Source organism: Melospiza melodia, chromosome Z (genome assembly GCF_035770615.1).
Source record: "Melospiza melodia melodia isolate bMelMel2 chromosome Z, bMelMel2.pri, whole genome shotgun sequence".
Taxonomy (NCBI): Eukaryota; Metazoa; Chordata; class Aves; order Passeriformes; family Passerellidae; genus Melospiza; species Melospiza melodia.
In genome coordinates, this window is record NC_086226.1 from 392,557 (window position 1) to 410,561 (window position 18,005).

The window sequence follows — 18,005 nt, forward strand, 5'->3', positions numbered from 1 at the left end:
ACATGCATATACAAATATGTCCAAGGATACCTATTAAAGATCAAACACCTTTGCACCTCTCAAGAGGCAAGGGTTGAGCTTCGAGGAGCAAGGCTATCAGCCCAGGCCCAGATCTGTATATCTTCAGCTGAAGCTCATGATTCAGATTTCCCCTTTTCTGTTAAGGAAAATCTTTCCTCACATGTTTTGTTTCAATAAAGTTTTTGGCTCGTTAAGGCTGGAAGGCGTAGAAGAATGTAGCAACTACATATGCACATAGTACATAATTTTATGGACAACAATTTATTACCCAGTAAGAAAAAATAATAAGCTTTTATACAAATTAGGAAACTGACAAAGTATTAACTAAGTAGCGCACTCCTAGAGCATGTCTCAAGCTACAATCTGATTTAGAAGTCAACTGCACAGAACAGTTAATGCAGGTAGATCTCATTCATTAATAGCTATGATGCTACTTAACATCCTGCAGAAGGAAAACAGAAATTCAAGCTCATGTTCAGATTACTTCAAGCATGGCTGTCATCCTGGAAATAGCTATATCCATGTACCTATATCCACCTTTCAGCACAGAGCAACCTAAAGATCACAGATTTAGTTAAAGAAACATTAACATTCCCATCTCAAAAGTTTTATGGCCACACCAGGACATTGCCAGGCCACCAGATCGCAGCACTCCACTGCAGATTGAAACTGGCTAGTCTGCCTCAACAGCATTCACTTATCTTGTTTTTATGATGAGGATCTTAATGAAAGCAATTCTTCCTCTCAATATTACCAGTACAGGAAAGGCTACTACCCCTGTCTGAAAACTCCCTTACACCCCAATATATTTTGCATTTTCAAGACTTTCAATGACCTAATAAACATCACTTTTCTCGTGATTCTTGTTTTAGCCCTCAGCATGTCTGTGAAACTGACCATACAATACCTTGCTTGCTGAGCAGGCACTTGCCCTCATCTTTCCAGTTAGTGTTCTTCCAGAACATGAAGAATCAGGTATCAGATCAGCAAAAAATCTTAAAGAGTGTTATGTAAAAGAAAAATCAAAATAGAAACAATCCACCACAGTATGATTCTGTGACTTTGCTCCCTCTGATAATTGGAGGTTCTCTTAAAATCACAAGTGATGTCAATTTGTTGGCTCTTCAGGTTTTGGGTTCCTTGTACAGATCTTAGCCCTCTCAGATGCTGCCAGACACTGGACATGTGGCAATCAGAGAGGGGAATGCAGTCAGAGCTGCTTTCTGGCTGCATCCCAGGCACTGGAACATCAGTGACCATCCTAACACACGATGGCCAAAGAACAGCATAGGAAACTTGGAGCAGTTCAGATTTTTCTCTGTACCAAAGAACAAAGAGTAGGTGAAAAAAAATTAGAAAGAATGCATTTTTCATTCCTAAATCTATTGGTCCAGTTTTGTCTCTTAAGGTATTAAAATTTTTCATCACAATCTCATTCCCAGCACCTACTCTAGAATCTCCAAGGGCCTTGTCCAGAAGTCTCCAAACTCCAGAAGATGGAGAGGCAGTGTGGAAGCCCCTCTGTTCAAGGATGCCACTCTGGTCTTTCCAAACACATCCCAGCTATTGCTGTTCAGAGAAGCTCAGGCTGTCAGAGAGGAAGAATTCCAGTTCAACAGTATCATCTGTGGTCTCTACTGGTACATTCTGCTTTTCCACAGTGGGTGAGTAATGCTGTACTTCGTGTCTTGGAGCCAACATCCTGGCAGTCCCATTGCAGGAACATGCCTCCGGATGTGTGGTGCTGTTTGAGCAAGCACAGTGTGGATGGCAAACACCTGGAGAGGAACTGGGTTGGCAATGACTAGGGATGTAGTATTCAGCTGCCTCTGGACTCGATTCCACTGGATTATGAACAGGATAACCAGGCATGCAACATGTCTGGAGACAGTTCTTGGGTTTGAATCCAGGGTGAAGCCCTAATTTAGCAATAAGGGGCTTCCCAACATTAATCTCCTTTCTTTCATCCATTGTATCTTCTATTCCTGAATACTCATAGTGCAAGCAAACAGTGAAGATTAAATGTTCCTGTAAAAGCAGAAAGAAGGGGAGAGAAAAAGTTATACTTGCTCTGCAAATAAACACTACAGCAAACGCTTGGGGAGGGTCCAGCCTCCTGGAGAAGCAGAGTGATCTCTTTAGGAGCTAGAGACACAATGGGCAGGCCTTGTTTCCTGACGTCCTCTTTTGGCCACTGCTTGTTCACTGAACAGTCTGTACTTCCACAAGAACTTGTGTTACCTCAACTGCCAAAAGCCCCGAAGAAGAGATGCCAGGCTGTGTCTGGCACAGATGCTCATGACACAAACATACAGACACTTAGCAGTGCCCCAGCCTGCTGAAGAGAACCTTTCAAAAACCTGCCCAGGACAACAACACAACACATGATACACAACACTTTCATCTCCTACTAATGCCTGTGTAAGAGGCAGCTCTGCTTCAGAACATGTTCCTCCTAAAAAGCACAGGAACACCCTCAGAGCATGCAATAGGTGATCTGCACAAAAATAACCATCTTGGCCAAGCTCAGCATGGGCCTGGAAAATACAAAGGGCCTTGCACACTGGTTTCAGGATTGCATATGCATCAATTCCCTGCCTTTTACTTTTCAGCTGAAATTGAAGTCACTGAACTGTGTTATTATCCATTCTTTCCCTCCAAAGAACTTACCACAGTAACAATACACAGCTGCCTCAACAGAACTGCAAAGCAGCATAAATAGTGTCAAATACCTGGGCAAACTTGTAATGAACAGTATATACTAACCCTTAGCTTTTGCAGTGAACTCAGCCTGGTGTAGAGGCAGTGTTTGGGAAGATCCTTTGAAACTAAATAGCTTCCAGTTTCCTCAGGAGTTCCTTTATTGGCCTCTTTAGGATCTACATCCAAGTCCTAAGGAAAAAAATAACTTAATTGATGATATAGAATTTGTAGATCATAAAATAGTATTTCTTTCAGTTTGATAAGTTAAAGCACTTTAGACCCATTTTATTATACAAGATGCAACTTGATATGAGTGGAGCAGAAAATTTTCAACTTCAGTGGAGCGAGATCATGAGACAGCAGCAGGAAGCACTTACAAGTGGGAAGTCTGTGATGTGGGCTCTGCAAGCTGTGATTTCAGGGGGCTTCTTAATTATCTGTGTATAGATTATCATGACATTGGAGAACTCTGCTGCAAACCCCAACTGAATCTGAACACCACACTGGAATTCAAGGGACATACTTTCTGGAAGCTCTGCCAATAAATAACACATTGGTACAGTCTAAATATAAATTTAGCATATGCATTTTTCTTTTTCAATAATTTAACAAACAAGAATTAAGTGCTTGGGCTCAAATAAACATCTGCATCTCTGAGAGAGCCTTCCTATATGACAAGTGGTCTTAGAAATGCTATCCCTGACCCTCTGCCCCAACGGTCAAAGAAATTTGAAGATGTACTCCAACAGGTTGAGGTGAAAAAGGTAAAAACAGGTCTTAAACCCCACTGGCCTTCTTAAATAGCTAGGAAACCTGGAACTCATCTCAGTCTTATTTTAGTTTTCTTAGTTGTCTGCATTGAAAACTTCTTTTAATCGTGCACATTTACTATACAGTTCACCTGGCTATTTTAAGTGTTGACTTTAGAATGAGATCAGTGACATCTTACAAATGTCACTGCTAGACAAGCAGTTCTGGGAGACTGTCCCAGAAGACAGACAACCCCTAAGTCTCCCCTCCAGGGTCTGAGTGGTCTTAAATGTACTGAATATACATGAATTCTACATGTCACCTTGTTCATTACTATCTCATGTAAGGGTAAGCCCCAACCCAAAAACTTCCAATTGAACATAGTAATGAAAATGTAGCTATAGCCTTGCACTTCTTCCATTTACACTCAGCAGTGCCTGCCCTCCCTCCGCCCATCACAGCAGCAGGGCCATCTGAAAGCAGACTGTACTGTACCATGAGCCTTGGCCCACTGCAGGTTCCGTGCCAGGCACTCTGCAGAAGATGTGCTTTGCTGAACAGGATCAGTTAATGCCCTTTTCTCTGACAAGCTGCTGCGGATCTCCAGGGCTTGCTTGCCTTTGGTAAGGGGACACTTGCCCATATCTAAAAACAAGATGCAGAGAGATTCTTTTAAAATCAATGCTGCTGCAATTCCAACTGAATTAAGTACCTTCCTGCAATGTGTGGTTACTGTGGTTATGGCAGAGCCAGCACATCCATCAAGAGCTGCAGTTTTACAGGTGCTCCTTGCTCAGCTCTTCCTTCCCTGAAGGCCAAAGCAGCTCTGCAGAGCCCCAAGGGGTTGCATGCAGCCTGGCCAACATTGTCCCGTTCCTCAGAGCCAGTCCAAGCAGATCACAGCTCCGACTGGGTAAGGTCCTAATTAGAGTGGCTAATTTCAAGAATGTGAGTAATTCCATTGGAGGAGATTATTGTAAAGAACTGGGGGCAAGGGGAGTATTTTAGGTTTAGATACAAGGGTGCAATATTGATTATTTAACAGCATCACTAATGACCTATGTGTCAGGAGAGAGAACAAAACTTGGAAAGTTTGCAGATGATTAAAAATCAAGAGGAGTGGCTGATCCCCCACAAGACTGTACTGCTCTTGGGAGGGTCCTGGACAGGCTGCGGAATTGAGCAGAGAGGAATGTCATCAAGTCCAGTAACAGGGAACACCAAGTTCTGCTCCCAAGCAGGAAAAATCCCTTGCAGAGGCCCATGAAGGGCCCTGACTCACCGGGACACAGATCTGCAGGAAAGGACCTGCTTGGGGACCTAGTGGTCACCAAGCTGACCATGAGCCAGCACTGCACTCTGGTGGCACAGGCACAGCAAGAGCCACGGAGCCAGCAGGCTACAGCCTTTTCCATGGAACACTTAATGGGAACAATCCTCTGGCACTGTCTGCACAGAACCTGTGTACTCCCTGGCACCCAACACCTGCAAATCCTCCCAGGGCTTGTCACGCTGCCTGACCAGTCAATCTTTCCCTGCATTCCTGAACAGAACACAAAGCTCTGTGACCTGCAGCTGCCCCAGGCTGCTGCACCCAGGGGAGATGCACCTACACACACCAGTCTGACACTGTTCTGTGCTTGGAGCAGGTGTCTGCACAGAAGCAGTATGCTTTCCCTCCACACTTTTCACTTTAGTGCTTCTCCCATCAAAAATACAATCACCGAGCCAGGCAAATTCACACAGTGCACTGCTCTTTTTACTGCACTTAGAGAACAAATCATTATCATTGCTATAGCACCCTGAGGCAAGGAGGATTACGTTAATTGTTTAAATGAACATGCAAACGACTGGACTACCACATGCAGCTGGCACCACAGACAGAAGAGCAGTTTTGTGGATGGACAATTCAAAGCTCCATGCTGAAAGATACTCAGAACAAATAAGGTTCACTGAAGAGGAAAGTATAAAACTGAGCACTATTAAAGAGGCTGAGCATCAGGAATGTTGTTCATATGCTGCCCAGTAGCACCTGGTATCTGAACAAAGCACAACAAGAAATATTTAATTCATGTAACACATTCACCATGAGAGGAAAGACACGGAAGCAAAGTTGTTTTCAGTAATGCAGACTGAAGAGACTGTTAGTGCAGTAAGCTGGAGTTCACCTTCTGCAACCTCATCAAGCAGAACAGTGACCTTCTTGTCTTCTAACAAACGGTCCTTCAGGAACTTCATGAAGATTCCATTCGCCAACCCCAGCTGCTGAATTTCATAAGCTTCTGCTCCCTGGCACCTGTGAGATCATCAGCATCAGTCAAGGAAAAAACACTGAAAAACCTGCAGGATTAAAAGTAAATTTATACTGGGAATGGGGAAAGAAACCCTACAATTTGAAAACCAGGCTGTGTCCAAGGCCAACCTGCTCTTCATGTTCCCTTGCAAGCAGCTGATGGAAGTTTCTCTTAAAAATGACACCACAGACTAGACCTGTTCATCAAACTGCTCATATGAGGAGTTTAAATTTCTTATTGACAATTTTAGTAAAGCTCCTGACTACTTCTATTCAGCAGTTTTTGCACTTGAAAAGTGACCAAGGTTACTGGCCCACAGCACAATTCTGAAAAAGATCAGCCATAAAATCTCAGTCATTTCTGTGGCACAGAAGAATAACTTCCTTACGTTGCATATCCAAAAACAATGTTGGCTGTAACCTTCAGAGCATCCAAGATAAGAATCGTGTCATCATATTCATTTCTGTAATAAATGGAAACACAAGAAGGTAAAATAGTAATTTGAGAACTCATAATGGCAACAAAATCAAAACACAAAACAGAGAGTTCAGAACCAGTAATTTGTTTCACTCCTCCGAGTCTGTAATGAATCCTGACTGCTCAAATACAAAAGCCAGCACCATCAACACTCTGCCTGAGGGCAGTGTAAAGACAGAGGCACCAGGCATTACCCAGAGAAGAGCTTGCTGTACTAACCAGTAGAGTCTGGCTGCAATCTCTGCAAAACACAGTTCTGATATCTACCAATTTTACCTTATTTCAAAAATGCCATGTTTTTTAAAATGTGTCTTTTCCCCACCAAACATGGCGCTGTTAGTACAAAGCTTACGTAGATGGATTTTCTATTTGGACAGCAGATTGTGAAGCTGAATTGGGTCACGGGCATTTCATTAGCAAAGAAGTTTGGAGGCTCCACAGATACTGAAGCGCCAGCAACTTTCTGTTATGAAACATTCCCCAGAGACCAATTGCCAGAAGTGCTGACTGAAGAGCTGATTTCAAGTTCCAGTTTAATGATCATAGTAGTATCTCAACATGGAAAGAACACAGTACTTTGTGTAGAAAAAAATCCCATAAATCAGTTGGTTTTTAACCTCTAAATAAAGATACAACATCCTCAGTATAGAAGCAAAATCCATGGCTCTCAGGAATTCTAAAATAAGCACTTCATTTGAGCCCTTCTGTTAAGTTAACATGCCTTTGATCGCAGGGCTTTCCCTCCTCCCTGTAATGAAGGAAGATGGATAATAATCCCAGGGGAAAGGGTCCTGTTTCTTCTTTAAGATGCCAAATTTTACTTTTATCTGATCAGTCTGTTTATAACGTCTAAAAAACAGCAGCAGAAAAGAAATAAATGTCATTGAAATCAGGAGGCAGGTATGTACCCATGGGGACAAAGTCTAACCACCAGGTTAACATCTCTATCCAAGGCCACGGGCACAAGTCTGGGTGAATCCTACCGATGCTAAAAGCACTCAGGTGCAGGCTGTGAATCCTCAGAACCATGGCCTTTGCAGTACAGTGAATTTTCAGCCTAAAGAGTTGTCACGTGCAGGAGGCCCAGCGTTCTGTGAGGAGCCCAGAGAGCAGAGGCCAGCTCGCTCCCGGGTGCCGGGGGTACCTTTTGCGACACATGTCCAGCAGGAACACGTTGAGCCCCGTGCGCTTCTCCTGCATCCGCCGCAGGATGTTCTGCACGCACAGGCAGTTGGCTGAGCGGTACGGGTTCGGGGCGTCAACAGGAACCATGAAACTGTTCCCGTAGTTTTCGTAGCCATGGCCAGCATAGTACAACAAACCTGAGTTCAAAACAGGTGCGACAGTGAGCCGGGCATCAGAGACTTCTGTCCATTTCAAAAGGGGCCAAAACTGCAATGCTGACTGTGGGCCAGGGAGCTCACTGAAGTCACTCCAAGCCACAATTACATCATCTCCACAATACACCAACAAAATAAATTAAAAGAAGCACAAAAATCACACATGCAATAGAATCAGTTAGACATTTGCATAAACAAAGTTAAATACTCTTAAAATGCTCTAATAGCTATAACCTCTAACAGAGACGGCCTGTTATGTGTAATTCACAGACAGGAACAAGGAGATGTGCCAACCATAAAACATCTTCTCCTCATGTGCAATTACTAAGCTCTGAGCAGCACTAAGTCTGCAGCTTATAGACAGAAAAAAAAATAATGCTGAAGAGTTTGGTGGGACTCCAGAGGACATCCCCATTACCGACTACCAACAGCTCATGTTCAGTTGATTGCAGCTATATCTCCTAGTCACAGACTCATGACTCTTCTGGGTCTACTAAACAAACTCTTTGCATGCTTATCTACCCAGAAATTATTATCCTGCCATCGTGTTCCTCATGTGTCACCGCAAAACAGCCTACAACACTTTAAGATTTAGAATCTTCAATAAAACAAGAAAGTTTTTCTCAACCCCGAGAAAGGGAACTGCAAGCTAGGACTTAGATATTCCTTATATGAATAAAAATGTCCAATATTAAAGTCATTTAAATTTACATGAAGATCAGATAACTTAGAATCAATAATCTCTACTGCCATAAAATGCAGTTACCAGAGGCTTGTATGATTTAATTGAATTTTCCTATTGCCTATTCCCAGTACTGGTTTCCTTAATGATGCAAATTCCACCTTCTAAAAAGATTTTTTTATTTACCTAGTCAAAGCAGTCTGTGGGTCAGATCTGCAATTACAGTACAGTGCTCAGCTGAATAAAAGTCAACAGAAATCTGACAATTTATGCTGGTTGGAGATACCATATTCTTATGTTGTTATTCTTACTAACATTTGCTGAAACATTTAAGTCACTACAACACTGGCAGATTCAGATAGAACCCAAAATAAGCCTCACCCTAACATACTAGCTCATGGAGGCAGGCATGCTTGATGTTTTCACCTTTTCAGTACACATAGCTACAAGAAACAAAAATATGAGGGCTACCTGAGCCTGGCAAGCTTCAAGAGAGCTAAAAATGGTATAAAGTGCAACTGCATAACCTTGTGTCTAGGCCCTAGGCTAAAAAGAAAGTCTTCATGTGATTTCCAGAGCTCGGATCTGGACTGAAATCAGGGTTATATTTAAGATTCTCTGTATCTGAGCATATATTCTGTAAGTAATTGGACTGACTGACCACATTCCTTTTCTATCCTTGGCAGATGATTGTGCTACGTGCCAAGTACCTGCAACAGCTAATACGTTGAGCTCAAGATCAGAAATAAATCTGCACATACCTGGGGTAAGTGGAGTAAACATATTTGGAGGGCCTCAACAGAGACACACACAACAATTTTAAGTAGGCTCAAGTTCCTCAGAGACGTCAGCATTTAACTGATATCTGCCTCCCTCCCTCAGTCCCTCTCATTTAAAAAGAAAGCAGCCTAAATATTTTTAGCCTTTCAAACACATGGGTCAGTGCTTTTACCCTGTGTGGAATACAATGTTAATTGCAACCTACATTTAGAACAGCACAGACTAAGACAGCAGAGGAGACAGTCATCGTCACTTTGTTTACTACTCCTGCTCTTAAGGACCAGCATCTGAAATGCCACTTTCCTGGCAGCAAGCCAGAATTACACAACCTAGTAAGCATCAGGTTTATATGTAGCAGGGACTAAGCAGCAGTAGTCATTATGTCTCTTCTATTTGAAGCTATGCCCACTAGAAAAGGCAATAAATCGTTACCTATTTGTGCTCTGACAGCATCTTTTATAGGCTTTAAGCCATTCATAGCCACTATGCAGAAAGAACAAAGTAATCCTTTAAACAGAAGTAGTTATTGCCACACACCACCTAAAACTGTTCTGCTTACCTTTTGTATCAACTGGCTGGAAAAGTATAACTGCAAAAATATGCCATGTAAGAGTTTTCATATGGTGCTGCTGAGAAATTAAAGCCTTTCAGTACTTTATTTGCTACATTCATGTCCACAATTAGGGAGAAAAATTGAGAAGGTGCAAATATCTCAAAGCTCACCCAAATAGATAAGGCCATCTATTTCCCAGGGAATAATAAAAGCAAACTGGTCTCAAAAGCCTCATGTTCCTGCCAGACTGAGGCTTCGTGTCAGGCAGGTTTTGGCTCAGATATAAATGCCCAAATGTCAGAGCAGGCAGTTCTGCACAGAGAGAGCATCAGGTAACACATCCGTAAAAAAAGCCATGCTAAGAAATAAGCTGACCTTGTGTTCCAAAAAGGGATCAAATAATGTTTTCTCAAATGGATTTTTACTACAGGAATTCTGCAATCCAAAAAATAGGGACCTGGGAAAATATTTTGCTCTCTGTCCTAAATAATTTCTGGAGTTTTCTATACAATCTTAGCAAATACAATCTTAGAAAAATGACAAAATAATGGCAGTCAGCGAAAACGTAAGAACTTTCCTTACACTCCAAACCAGATCACTCTTGGCCTTTTCCATGCAAGGCTTTTACTCCATACATCAATTCCATCATGCTCTCCCCCACTTCTGTCTTGTGCTTTGCAGCCCAAAATCAAATCTAAGCAAGCAAAGTACTACCAAACAAAATAAAAGCCTGCAGTGCAGTTTTAGGTGTGGTTAAAGAATGAAGTTCAAACATCTGATCCGTTGTAAAAGTAAAGGAACAACAGCATTTTAACCAAAGTCAGAGAGTATGCTGGTGGGTGCCTTTAACTTATTCTTCCCATTCTACATATATGATATTTACCCTGAAGGTTGTTTAGCTGAGGCAAATAGCAGATGTTTGCTACTTGATACATACAAAATGGACCTACTTCAGAAGGGATGCACGTGTCCTTACCATAAACTCCTTCGTCCAGGAGAAGTAAAAATTCATCCACTGCATTTCGCATCTCAGACTCAGTAAGATCCAGCAAAGATACAACTTTGAAATCCAGCTGCCTTAGCAAACTGGTCAATTCATAGACATCTACCATTGGAGCCTTGAGCTGGGGATGATTCCAGTAGCTCATGTTTCCTATTAACAGAGCCACCTTGTCTGTGGCTGCCAAGACACAGAGAAAAAAAAAAAAAGTCACATTTATATATTCCATGGATTCAACACCTTTAAATTTAAAGTTTTCCAAAGTGAAAAGGGTATCAATCTCACTTCAGGCACAATATTTTATCTGATTTTACAAGTCATCCCACATCAACAACACAGCTCAACTTTCTTTTCAGCCTGAAGGGAAAAATCACCTGCGTGAGAGGGGAACACTTACACTCCCCCTCACACTAATGAACCTGAAAGAGCCATAAAATTCTGACAGAGGCCAGCAGCCTTTCCATCTGGTTAAGTATCAACAGGACAACATGCCTGACCACTCAAGTCTACAGTGCAAATTTAAGAATATGATTTAAAAACCCAGCAACTATTCATCAAATGACATGTGCTATCCACCTCATTATGAGCTTCAGTTCAGCACCAAAGCATCCACAGGAACAGAATGGGGAGGGCTGCAAGCATTTCCTCAGCAGACAGGATAGCAGTGCTTTCCATCACATCATCCCAATAGCACTGGCTCCAAGGGTTCAAAGGAATGCAGGAACACACTGGCTAAGGCCTGGCACAGCAATCTGAAGCAGTAAGCTGAAACAGCCCCTATGAGAAGCTGCAAATGCTTCACAGGGTCACTTAACAGCACTGGTGCCCTTGGCACAGTTTACTCCTGAAAGGGCAAACAAGCATTCTAAATGGACTACACAAATATCCACAGATCTCCCTCCCTGGAGCTCTCTATTTGCCCCACGGGTCTTGCACTGGCAGTGTCAGTAGCAGCAAAATCTGCATCCGAGATGTCAAATGCATACAGTCATTTCAGTACAAAACTACTTACCCACAGGTCTGTGACTTGATTCTTCTTGTGGGTCTGTTTGAAATAGAAGAAAAGAGAAGTGTGTCGGTGACTACAGAAAATGAACTGCATCTTCCCCACAACCACAGTCTAATAACACTGCTTTCTCTAACACTTTGCTGGTTTAATGCAGGAAAAAGCCCTCTTTGTTTTGGTGGGGTTTGGGAGTGTTTTGTTGGTATTGTTGTTTTTGTTTAGATGATTTCCTTCACCCTCTTCCAGCAAACAATCCTGACTGGATGTGAATAGCTAATTCTATAGATTAAGAAAGAATAGATGCTGAATCTCACAAACTGCACATTGGCATTTTCAGTGACACCTGACCAGTTCATCCTCTCCAAACAAAATGCAACATGCCAGGTGGAACATGCTTAGCAGGGATTCCCATCTGAGTGTGAAAATGCTTTTATTCTGTACTTTGCAGAGGGGTGGCAAAGCCAGTGCTGTGCCAAGAGAAACAGTGAGCAGTGTGCCGAAGCGGCTCACCTGGATAGCACGACACCGTATGACAGAGAAGCCCTTCAGTGGTTGAAACTGAGGCTGGGCAAACATAAACATATTTGATATCTAACCCAGGAAACTATCTTTGGGAGTTGAGGCTTTGGGAAAACTGTATGAGGGATAATCCCCTCTGGAGCTCTACACTAACCACCTAACAGGCTTCAGATCACATTGGCTGACTCCAACATGATTGGAAGAAATATGCCACTCAACAGGAGTGATAGCCAGACACCTCAGATCTTTTTCACTTCAAGTAGCAATGTGCTAAAACTGGGAGCCCCAAGAAACCCCAGACAAGAAAGATAATTCCCTTTGTATCTGTGTATGTATATGTGCAGCCTTGGGCTATTTTACAAACAGCACCCCTGTGATTCTCTATATGCTTCAAGTTCAATCTCTTGGAACTAGAAAGCTGTGCTGCTGTTAAGGTGATACCAGCTGCTATTCAATTCTCAGTTATAGGTACATCCAAATACTGTAAAGTTCATACTGCAACCCAGCAAGCCTTCAGTGTAACATAAAATGAAGATGCCAAGTTAAAGTTTTTCAAAACTTATCACTTACCTGATTCCTGAAGATCACTTAAATCTTCTGTGAAGGAAAACACCAACAAAATAATAGTTTAAACAAGAAGCAGAAACCCCATTTTATTAGTAAAAATATAAGTGCCATACTATTATTAAACAAAGCTGAACATAGAAAACAAACTACATTTCTGAAATACTTTTGGCTTTGCATTTGTGCAAATCAAACCTTTTGTGCTTATTCCACACAGAGAAGAGAAAATCCTACAGCAATACATTAAGCTGTGCTAGACACAGCATTGCAGTACAGTAAATGTAAAAACAGAGGGGGAGACAGTTAAGACACCTCAATCGCACAGGCATGCAAGTAGGTTGAGGGAAAAAGGAACAAGCTATCAGAATCTGAAGAACAGATGCTTGAAGGGCTGAAAAAAAGCAACATCCTGAGCAAAAAATCTGATTTTGGGAAGCCATGTGTATTCAGAAAGACTTCAGACACAATCTTCAAACATCCTAAGTTACCAGGGGTTTCACCTCTTTATTCTGAAAACACTGGAAAGCAGAGAAAAGAAAATGAACATCTCTGAAGCAGCAGTGCTCTCTGGGAGCAGCCTTGCACCACTGTACCAAATCCCCTGTGCTGCAGACTCTGAGATGCTCAGCAGGGAGGGATGGCACCAACATTTCAGTCACAAGACACTTCTCCTCCCTGTTGCAACAATGCAAAGGAGAATAAAAATCATCCTAAGGAAGTTGCTACAAACACTTCTGCAGACATGGAGCTGGCATTGGAACTAGCTCTAGCCAGCTCTCCAAGATCACCCAGGTTCCTGAACATCTCCAGATTTTCTTGCTAGGATGTTGCCTCCTGAGCCTCACCAGAGAAATCTCCAGATCACTTGAATACCACAAAAGAAGGAAGTAGCCTATTTTTTCTCCTGTGAGATCTAGATCATGGTGTCCAGGCAAAGAAGAGAGAAGCACATGCAGGAGGATTGTTGCATCATCCCTCACTGTTTTAAACCCAGGTTTGCCTGAAAACCCACATATGCCTTTCAGCAACACACTCAACAACCTGTCACTCCCATCACCAATTTTTAAAACTACAATTAGAGGTTTACCTTACCTTCTGTGCACTCCACCGCTACAGCTTTCCTTCCTTGTGTTTTAAGGAGGGGAAAAAATTGGAAGATGAGCTCTCAGTTATGAGAGTTAGCACACGAGGTGGAAGACAAAGGGCACTGTCAAGCTGCTGTGCAATGTGGCTTCACTTTACAGCAGTGTACATTTGCATTGGCCATAACACTGCACAGTAATGATTCCTGAAACCCAGGAGTACTACACTAGGGTATTGCTTAGGTGAGGAAGTCCTCTTCAGTTCACTGCAAATACACAGCACTGAAATTGATTCATTCTACTTGAAATGAACAATCATTCATTCATTCTACTTGAAATGAACAATCAGTCTAACCTCTGATTGCTGAAGGACTCCATGTAACAGAGTTCATATCCCCAGCAAAGGTTAAAGTGGTTTTGAGTTGTCAAAAAGCATAAATCAGCTAGCAATCTGCTAACACGCCTCATACATGCTGGCAGGGCCAAAAAGGGACAGCAGTTGTGTGCTGGTTACCATAAAACCCCAAAACTCTAAAATGCCATTTGCTGGATGCAAGCACAGGTGTTTTAACAAATAGATAAACTAAAAATATAGAAGGCATGTACTTGTCTTAATACTGAAAGCTTCAAAAATAAATTTTAGTGATGTGGAAAAAATGGACAAAGGAGCTGACCTGTATGAAACAGAAGAACTCCTTACCTATAATGACTTGTACTTTGTTGCTGTCTTCGTCCTCCCGGTCATTGAACACATGACACCAGTACGTTCCTTGATGTCCCACATCCACATACGTTACCTATGCAAGCATCACCACAATCATCCCAACAGACCTCCAAGAAATACCTGCATCAGGTATTTAAGCCTTGCATCTAAGCCCCACAGGCAAAAAAGAGTTAAAAAACTAAAAGCAGCACTTCATCTGAAGTTACCAAGGTTCTGGAGAAATTATTTTCTTCAAGGCAACTTTCTGTGGTAAGCTCAAAGTGGTTAACATTTGCTCCCAAGTGTGACCCATTGTAGTAACTTACTGTGTAGACATTTTTGCTCCCATTTGCCAAAGGAAATCCATTTCTGAACCATTGGTAATGAGGAATTGGGTTTCCAACAGCTCCACATTCTAGTACCAAAGCATCCCCCACAGTCAGGTTTTGTGGCCGAGGCTGATTACAAATGCACAACTTGTTTTCAGGCAAACCTGTTAAGAGCCCTTAAAAAAAGGAAAAGGAAGTACCAAGAAAAGGAAGTGTGAGACAACCTAAGCACAGCAACAGGGACCCCAGTGCCTGGAGGAAGCAGGAAGGCACTTTGAGAAGGTGTTTGTGCCACTCACCGCAAGGCGGATCCTGAAGCTCACAGACTTCAAGGCGCGCCCACCGACTGAACACGAAAGAAGATTCGCTGTTCACGCGGCAGATGTAAAAGCCAGAATCCTTTACACTCACTGGACTCAAAACCAGTTCTGGAGAATTACCATGGGGAACCTGCATCACAGGTGAACCAAAAGTCCTTCAATTTCAATTGGTTTAATCTTAACCAGGATCAAGCATTATAATACTTATTTCCAAGTTCTTAACACCATCTTCAACTCCTTCACTTACTGGTAGGCCGAGACAACTGAACTTACAGCTTCCTTTCTGCCCCATTCCACATTCACAGCCCCCAGGAATGAAGTGGTGTGAACACAAGGAATCGCAGTTTTGTTTTAGCACATTTGTAGGATCATCCAGCATTTCTTAAACTTTATGAGTTTTATGAATATTTACAGCAATCTTCTCTCATTGTGAATAAGAGTCTTAAAAAAAGGACAATCCAAAATCATGTTTTATGTTTTATTTTCACTATTTAAAAACCTGCATTCTCTATGAACTCTTACCTCTCTTTCCTGCTTGAACCACTGGTATTGCACAAATGGGTGTCCTGTTGCCCAGCAGCACAGCTTGACGACCTGACCAGAGAGCACTGCTTGAGAGTCTGGCTGTACAACGATCTTTACACCTAGGAAAGTTATGAAGAAATACAAGCCCATAATTTATATTTGCATTTAAACTGCCCTTGGAGCACAGAACATTTCTGACATTAAATATACTTGAAAATAATTTGTTTGTACTGTGTATACACACAGCTCCAATTAGTTAGATTACTTTAGGACATTCAAAATTGTCTTCCACTACACAAAATCCATGCTCAAATTGATCAGTACTCGATGAAACTCATAAAAGATTTAAAGTATATCATTAATGCATTTTAATTTTAAAGGAAATTATGTGTCTCATGGTATCACAGATGCCTTTTGGAAAGATATTCTCAGTTTTAAATGCTTGCTCACTCCCAACAATTTCTTTAAGCTGTTCAGATTAAAGCCCAGCCTGAGGGAATCAAAGCAGTCAGAGTTTAAGTCCAACAGAGCACATTTTCCTGCTATTCCTTATGCACTCTTTTGAGCTGAATCTTTGGTTTCAGCTTTAAGCCTCTGCCTCCTGCAGAACACAGGGCTGAGGTTTTCTGCAAGGTCAAATTTTCTACTGCAAAGCTTAACTGCCAGGAGAGCAACTCTGACACCACCCCGATATGAAGCAGTTATTTTCTCAACCTAAACCATTCCAGATCTTACTACAGGATGATCCCAAAACCAAATCCACTGGAGACAAAACCCCAGTCAGCAAACTGAATGACAACACCCAGCCAAGTCTGAGTCTGCAACAGCACTGCATGAAAGCTTGGCTCACATTTAACCTCAGAATCAGATCAGCCAATAACCTCAGTAATCATCTGCATCCCAACTACCAGAATGCAAGCACTAAAGATGATTTTGGTCACTGTAGAGGGCTACCTTGAGTGTTGCCAGTCTAAAATCCAGGGCTGCAGTGAAAGCACAGCTCAGAACTGACCTGAATGGTTGAGACACCGGAGAGCCTCTGTGTGCTCCAGGGCCTGCAGGGACTCCGTCAGCTCCAGCACAGTGCAGCCCCGATCCCCCAGCAGCTTCAGGAGACTCCAGCTGGGACTGCCTTCCGGCTCCAGCACCTGCAGGGAGCACTGCTCCACGTCCAGAGGGCTGTGGAATAATGGGACAGAGACACGGCACACGCCTTCTCAGTACCTCTTCCTCGGAAAGGACCTGGGTAAACAATCACTTGTAGATAAAAAAAAAAAAATTTTTAAAAACAGAGATGGGAAATTCCTAGCTGATTTGGACATATTTACAGCATTTCCTTCAAGTTTCAGGAGTTCAGAGGTTATTCAGTGATACTTCCACAGACAGAAACTGGTATTAGTGAGCTCGATGGTAAAAGAGATGCATGTACCTCACAATTCTCAGCAAATGTACTTCTATTTTTCACTTTTAAAGTGTCAGCAGAAAAAGTAGTACAGCACCTTTCATTTCCATGAGCCTAATTCAGAAGCCGTAGAGAGTGAGTCAGACTCTTAACTTCAAAGAACAGGAAGACTGATTTTAAAGTTGTTGTAAACAAGTGACTGCTGGAGCCCAGCCTAACACACCGACTGTACAGTGCAGTTAATTGTGTCTGAACTTTATAGAGTCAACTTTGGTATCATTGTCATCACGCACTTTCAATCACAGCCGATTCAATCAACACAAATAAAGAAACAATGACAGCTACCTAAAGAAAATACAAGGTTACGTATGTCCACTAAAAAGATTCATCAACGTTTCCTTCCTTAAATCACAGCGCCACGCAAGCCTGGGGGCGAGCTACCTTCAGTATGTGGTGATACCGTCACTTACCAAGCGGACTTTCAGTGTTTTAGGGGATTAGAGAGACAAACGCGCCCCGCCGCCCGCGCTCACCTCAGCCGCACCGTGCCGCGGCTCCCCGCGCGCTGCGCCAGCTCCCGCCAGCCCTTGCCGGGCGCCGCGCGGTCCAGCAGCTCGCTGAGCCTGCGGAGCAGCGGCCCGGCCAGGCGGCTGAGGGGCAGCGGCCCCCGCCGCGCCGCGCTCCATGGCTGCTCGCCGGGGCGGTGCCGCCGCCCGGAAGGAAGCGCCGCGTGGGGAGTGCAGGCAGCGTGGGACGGGGCGGTGAGCGGGATCCGGCTGAGGGGAGAGCGGGCACCGCGCCCTGAGGGAGCCCGGCCCTGAGGGGGGCACCGCGCCCTGAGGGAGGCACCGCGCCCTGAGGGAGGCACCGCGCCCTGAGGGAGCCCGGCCCTGAGGGGGGCACCGCGCCCTGAGGGAGCCCGGCCCTGAGGGGGGCACCGCGCCCTGAGGGGGGC

General features: G+C 43.3%; 1 protein-coding gene across 1 annotated transcript; it reads right to left on the bottom strand.

The window, feature by feature from the left end:
- Nucleotides 1-263: 263 nt before the first annotated feature.
- Nucleotides 264-17,736, bottom strand: LOC134431817 (mucosa-associated lymphoid tissue lymphoma translocation protein 1 homolog). The gene is given in 18 exon segments (XM_063180015.1): nucleotides 264-2,049; nucleotides 2,788-2,913; nucleotides 3,102-3,259; nucleotides 3,970-4,119; nucleotides 5,643-5,770; nucleotides 6,157-6,231; nucleotides 7,390-7,567; nucleotides 10,577-10,780; nucleotides 11,613-11,645; nucleotides 12,696-12,722; nucleotides 13,782-13,814; nucleotides 14,472-14,568; nucleotides 14,801-14,979; nucleotides 15,103-15,253; nucleotides 15,646-15,767; nucleotides 16,661-16,827; nucleotides 17,584-17,717; nucleotides 17,719-17,736. Coding segments are annotated over 18 exon segments (2,445 nt in total). The 3' UTR covers nucleotides 264-1,584.
- Between the last annotated feature and the right edge of the window lie 269 nt (nucleotides 17,737-18,005).